General features: G+C 40.3%; 1 protein-coding gene across 1 annotated transcript; it reads right to left on the reverse strand.

The window, feature by feature from the left end:
* LOC109227694 (DNAJ protein JJJ1 homolog) lies at positions 626-2,161 on the reverse strand. The gene is made up of 4 exons (XM_019392892.1): positions 2,025-2,161; positions 1,638-1,932; positions 1,018-1,260; positions 626-745 (listed from the first exon to the last, which is right to left on the reverse strand). Exons 1-4 carry the CDS (start codon positions 2,159-2,161, stop codon positions 626-628), a joined length of 795 nt encoding a protein of 264 aa, XP_019248437.1.

The raw sequence follows: 6,936 nt of genomic DNA on the forward strand, positions 1-6,936 counted from the left end.
TTCCCCTTTATTCTTCTAAACTTTCCTCTACTGTTGGATTCTCCTTCTCATTAGCGTCATTCCCTTCTGCTGCTATCCTTGGGGTCTGAACCTTCTCCCCCATTTTCCTTTTCTTCTTCTCAACATTTATTGGAAGATCCTCTTGATTCTCTTCCTCATCAGCGCTCTCGATTTCTGGGGTCGTATCCGCAACTGCCCCTTTCTTCTTCTCAACATTTTCTGCTGGTTCTTCTGAATTCTCTTCCTTATCAGCGCTCTCGATTTCTGAGGTCAAAACCCTCTCCGCTATTGTCCCTTTCTTCTTCTCAATATTTCCTGCTGGTTCCTCTGGATTATCTTCCTCATCAGCCCTCTCCACGTATGCAGGTACCATTCGAGTCATAACCTTTTCTGCCATTTCCAAATCATTAATTGTTGGTGCCTTCTCTGGTGTTGGATTCTCTTTAACATTAGTAAAACAACAATTCATATTGTTTTTTAATATGGTCGTATCCCTTCCCACTTTGTCCCCTTTATTCTTCTCAACCTTTGCTAGTGTTTCCTCTGCTGTTGGATTGTCCTCCTCATTAGGGCCATTCCCTTCTGCTGCTATCCTTGGGGTTTGAACCTTCTCCCCCATTTTCCTTTACTTCTTCTCAACATTTGTTGGTAGATCCTCTGGATTCTGTTCCTCATCAGCGCTCTCGATTTCTGAGGTCGTATCCGCTACTGGCCCTTTCGTCTTCTTAACATTTCCTGCTGGTTCCTCTCAATTCTTTTCCTCGTCAGCGCTCTCGATTTCTGAGGTCATAACCCTCTCTGCTACTGTCCCTTTATTCTTCTTAGCGTTTCCTGCCGGTTCCTCTTGATTCTCTTCCTCATCAGCCCTCTCCACGTCTGTAGGTACCATTGGGTTCATAACCCTTTATGCTATTTCAAATCTTTAATTGCTGGTGCTTTCTATGGTATTGGATTCTCTTTCTCATAAGTAAAACAACAATTCATATTGTTTTTGAATATGGTCGTAACCCTCCCCACCTTTTTTGCTTTATTCTTCTCAACCTTTGCTAGTGTTTCGTCTACTGTAATGTTCTCCTCCTCATTAGCGCCTTTCCCCTCTGCAGCTCTCCTTGGGGTCTGAACCTTCTCCCCCATTTTTCTTTTCTTCTTCTCAACATTTGTAGGTAGATCCTCTGGATTCTCTTCCTCATCCGTGCTCTCGATTTTTTGGGTCGTTTCCGCTGCTGTCCCTTTCTTCTTCTCAACATATTCTGCTGGTTCCTATGAATTCTCTTCCTCATCAGCGCTCTCGATTTCTGAGGTCATAACCCTCTCCGCTACTATCCCTTTCTTCTTCTCAACATTTCCTGCTGGTTCCTCTGAATTCTATTCCTCATCAACACTCTCCACGTATGCGGGTACCATTGGGGTCATAACCTTTTATGCCATTTCCAAATATTTAATTGCTGGTGCTTTCTCTGGTGTTGGATTATATTTCTCATTAGTAAAACAACACTTCATATTGTTTTTGAATATGGTCGTAACCCTCCCCACTTTTTCTCCTTTATTCTTCTCAACCTTTGCTAGTGTTTCTTCTACTATTGGATTCTCCTCCTCATTAACGCCATTACGTTCTGCTGCTATTCTGGGGTTTGAACCTTCTCTCCTATTTTCCTTTTCTTCTTCTCAACATTTGTTGGTAGATCCTCTGGATTCTGTTCCTCATCAGCGCTCTTGATTTGTGAGGTCGTATCTGCTACATGCCCTTTCTTCTTCTCAACATTTCCTGCCGGTTCCTCTGAATTCTCTTCCTCGTCAGCGCTCTCGATTACTGAGGTCATAACCCTCTCCGCTACAGTCTTTTTTATCTTCTCAACATTTCCTACTGGTTCCTCTTGATTCTTTTCCTCATAATCCCTCTCCACGTTTGTAGGTACCATTGGGTTCCTAACCCTTCCATTTTCAAAACTTTAATTGCTGGTGCTTTCTATGGTGTTGGATTCTCTTTCTCATTAGTAAAACAACACTTCATATTGTTTTTGAACATGGTCGTAACCCTCCCCATCTTTTTCTCTTTGTTCTTCTCAACCTTTGCTAGTGTTTCCTCTGCTGTTGGATTCTCCTTCTCATTAGCGCCCTCCCGTTCTGCAGCTATCCTTGGGGTGTGAACCTTCTCCCCCATTTTTCTTTTCTTCTTCTCAACATTTGTAGGTAGATGCTCTCGATTCTCTTCCTCATCCGCGCTCTTGATTTTTGGGGTCGTACCGCTACTGTCCCTTTCTTCTTTTCAAAATTTTCTGCTCATTCCTCTGAATTATCTTCCTTATCAGCGCTCTCGATTTCTGAGGTCATAACCCTCTCCGCTACTATCCCTTTCTTCTTCTATACATTTCCTGCTGGTTCCTCTGGATTCTATTCCGCATCAGCACTCTCCACGTATGCAGGTACCATTGGGGTCATAACCTTTTATGCCATTTCCAAATCTTTAATTGCTGGTGCTTTCTCTGGTGTTGGATCCTCTTTCTCATTAGTAAAACAACACTTAATATTGTTTTTGAATATGGTCGTAACCCTCCGCACTTTTTCTCCTTTATTCTCCTCAACCTTTGTTATTGTTTCCTCTACTGTTGGATTCTCCTCCTCATTAGCGCCCTTCCTTTCTGCATCTATCCTTGGGGTCTGAACCTTTTCCCCTATTTTCCTTTTCTTCTTCTCAAAATTTGTTGGTAGATCCTCTGGATTCTCTTCCTCATCAGCGCTCTCGATTTCTAGGGACGTATCCGCTGCTTTCCCTTTCTTCTTCTCAACATTACTTGCTGGTTTCTCTGAATTCTCCTCCACATCAGATCTCTCAGTTTCTGAGGTCATAACCCTCTCTGCTAGTGTCCCTTTCTACTTCTCAACATTTCCTCCTAATTCCTCTGCATTCTCTTCCTCATCAGCCCTATTCACGTCTGCAGGTACCATTGGGGTCATTACCCTTTCCGCCATTTCCAAATCTATAATTGCTGCTGCTTTCTCTGGTGTTGGATTCTCTTTCTCATTAGTAAAACAACACTTCATATTATTTTTAAAGATGGTCGTAACCCTCCCCACCTTTTCCCCTTTCTTCTTCGCAACCTTTGCTACTGCTTCCTCTGCTGTTGGATTCTCCTCCTCATTAGCGCCATTCTCTTCTACAGCTACCCTTGGGGTCTGAACCTTCTCCTTATTTTCATTTTCTTCTTATCAACATTTGTTGGTAGATCCTTTGGATTCTGTTCCTCATCAGCGCTCTCAATTTCTGAGGTCGTATCCGGTACTAGCCCTTTCGTCTTCTCAACATTTCCGCTGGTTCCTCTGAATTCTTTTCCTCGTCAGCGCTCTCGATTTCTGAGGTCATAACCATCTCCGCTACTGTCCCTTTTTAGTTCTCAGCATTTCCTGTCGGTTCCTCTTGATTCTATTCCTCATTAGCCCTCTCCACGTCTGTAGGTACCATTGGGTTCATAACCCTTTATGCCATTTTTAGATCTTTAATTGCTGGGCATTCTATGGTGTTGGATTCTCTTTCTCATTAGTAAAACAATACTTCATATTGTTTTTGAATATGGTCGTAACCCTCCCCACCTTTTCCTCTTTATTCTTCTCAACCTTTGCTAGTGTTTCGTCCGCTGTTGGATTCTCCTCCTCATTAGCGCCCTTTCCTTCTGCAGCTATCCTTGGGGTCTGAACATTCTCCCCTATTTTCCTTTTCTTCTTCTCAACATTTGTTGGTAGATCCTCTGGATTCTCTTCCTCGTCAGCGCTCTCGATTTCTGGGGTCGTATCCGCTCATGTCCCTTTTTTCTTCTCAACATTTCCTGCTGGTTCCTCTGAATTCTCTTCCTCATCAGTGCTCTCAATTTCTGAGGTCATAACCCTCTCCGCTACTGTCCCTTTCTTCTTCTCAACAGTTCCTGCTGGTTCCTTTGGATTCTCTTGCTCATCAGCCCTCTCCACGTCTGCAGGTACCATTAGGGTTATAACTCTTTCCGCCATTTCCAATTCATTAATTGTTGGTGCTTTCTCTGGTGTTGCATTATCTTTCTCATTAGTAAAACAACACTTCATATTGTTTTTGAAGATGGTGGTAACCCTCCCCACCTATTCCCATTTATTCTTCTCAACCATTTCTAGTGTTTCCTCTACTATTGGATTCTCCTCCTCATTAGCGGTCTTCCCTTCTACAGCTATCCTTGGGGTCTGAACCTTATCCCCTATTTTCCTTTTCTTCTTCTCAACATTTGTCAGTAGATCCTCTGGATTCTTTTCCTCATCAGTGCTCTCAATTTTTGGGGTCGTATCCGCAACTGTCCCTTTCTTCTTCTTAACATTTTCTGCTGGTTCTTCTGAATTCTCTTCCTCATCAGCGCTCTCGATTTCTGAGGTCATAACCCTCTCCGTTACTGTCCATTTCTTCTTCTCAACATTTCCTTTTGGATTTTCTTCCTCATAAGCCCTCTCCACGTCTGCAGGTACCATTGGGGTCATAACCCTTTCCGCCATTTCCATATATTTAATTGTTGGTGCTTTCTCTAGTGTTGGATTCTCTTTCTCATTAGTACAACAACACTTCATATTGTTTTTGAAGATGTCGTTGTCACACCTCCTTTTTACACACCCGAGGGGGTATAAGAGAGTTTTTTTCAATTTAAGTGACATTAATCGAAATGAGATTATTAAAATTAATTCTTCAGAGTCACCACTTGGAATAGTTTATTTGGTGTCCCAAGTCACCGGTTTATTTTAAAATCCCAAATCGACAAAATTTTGACTTTATTTTAAAAGTCTGCGAACCAGAAATTCTAAGTAAGGAATTATGTTAACCTGGGAGAAGGTGTTAGGCATTCCCGGGTTCCGTGGTTCTAGCACGGTCGCTTAAACTATTAATAATTTGCCTATTATCTGATTTACTACACGTTTTAAAGCTATTGTGCATTTTTTAACTTAGAGCCGCTTTTAAAGGAATTATTGTTACACATTGCGGACCATGTCACGGGAATCGTACCCACGATCTACAATATGTTTAATTTATTAAAGTTATTAAAAGTTGTGGCCGGATCACATAAATGTACCCCGGATTTGGGAAATTAGGTATCACAACTATCACGGGAACCATACCCGTAGTTGTGATGATTTTATTATAAACACGCCTGAAGCAAGGTACGAATGTTATAAAAATGTTTTCTATACTAAGTTATAATACTAATATGAGGGTCATAGATTTAAGTGATTCGATTGTGAATGACACATCTCGATTTGTTTTACAAGATTTGTATTTCACTAAGCAAAACTAAGGATACTCATATTTAAACCTAATTTGAAATTCACTAAGAAGCTTTTAATCATGGACATGCTTAAGGTGAAATGCTAGGCTTTTTAATCAATTTTTGAAAAGGGGTTTGGGCCAGCAATGGCCCATTACTTATTTATTTAAAGGTCGATAATCAATTTTGAAGCTGTATTGGGCTGGAGCTTGGCCCAGAAGTGAAGAGGCTCAAAGACTCTTGCTGAGTCCGATTTTAACCAAAGACTGGCCCATGTTGGGCTTATATTAGACGGGCCCAGTTGCTACTTATTTTCTAGCTAGGCCTATCCACCTCTACATCTGAACTAACCATACTCACACATTCACAATTATTAAATTTCAATTTGCTTTTAAGTAAAATCAGAATTTAAAGATCAAAGCATAGTTCTAGCTCGAAAATTAATCACACGATTTGCAAGATAAACAAAGCATGCATTTATACCATAATTTATAAAAGAGAACTTTTTACAACTGAACCAAATTTTTGGGCTTAGGGCCCAGGCCCAATGGCCTAGGCCCAGATTCATTTGGGGATTTTTTTTTATCTGGGCTTACTCACAAATTGAGCCCACTTGAATCAGAGGACAGCCCTTTTACCCTTACGGATTGGGCTCACAGCCTGGCCCATTGAACCACTACACATATTAAAATATGACAACAACATAATTAAACTCCTAGAGCAACTGTTTTGAATCTCGGTACATGAAATTAAAGCTCAATTTATCACAGTCTTCTAAAAATAAAATAAGAAAATTTCCAAAATCAGCACATTACATTGCAACCTATTAAATACATAAAACTACTACATTAACAACTAATCTATTACAATTTCTGTATAACTAGTAACCTAAAGAATCCCTGCCTCTTTTGGACATCATTTGTCCATAAAAAGCTTGGTCTCCCTCTCATGGGAAGGTACCAGATTCAGCATGTCAAATAGCAGGATCCAAACTTTCAGCTTTTGAGCCTGCTGATTTGGCCAACTAGTGAGCAAATCTGCTGGTACCAGCTCATGGTTAGCGAACAACCTCAAGTGACATTAAGGAAACAACACATTATTCATTTAACAGAAAGTAGAAAAGATGGCATGACTTTAGTAAAACAACATTCAGAATCAACCTTAAAATATAAAGCATTTAGCTAGCAGAAACATCTTCAAACAAGGTTATTTTCAGGATAAAGCTAACAAAGCAACCATGTATTAACTAGACTATTCATACCAAATTACTCAAAACTTTAAACTCATCTAATAAAGACCAATCAGATTCAATAATGTAAAAAAAACTACTACTTAGCATGAAAGGAGATTCATTCTTTTCACATATAACTTGCAACTCTAGTTTTATATCATTTCAACAAAAAGCATTAAAGCATTACATGGAGAGAGGCTGAGGTTGATACCTTGAACAAAATAGCAACAAAAGATGAACGAAAACTGGCCGACAACTCAGAAAAATGGAGCAGCAAACAGAGAATCCAAACAAAGCAGCACCCAGAATCCAAAACCAGAAGGAAACCAAGAAACAACAACCCAAAACTCTTAAAAGGAAACCAGGATCTTCAGCAGAAAACTAACCCAGAAATCTTGCTTTAAACCATTAATGTTTTAGCCCAAAAATTTTTTTAAG

The sequence above is a fragment of the Nicotiana attenuata genome, chromosome 6, assembly GCF_001879085.1.
Source record: "Nicotiana attenuata strain UT chromosome 6, NIATTr2, whole genome shotgun sequence".
Lineage (NCBI taxonomy): Eukaryota > Viridiplantae > Streptophyta > Magnoliopsida > Solanales > Solanaceae > Nicotiana > Nicotiana attenuata.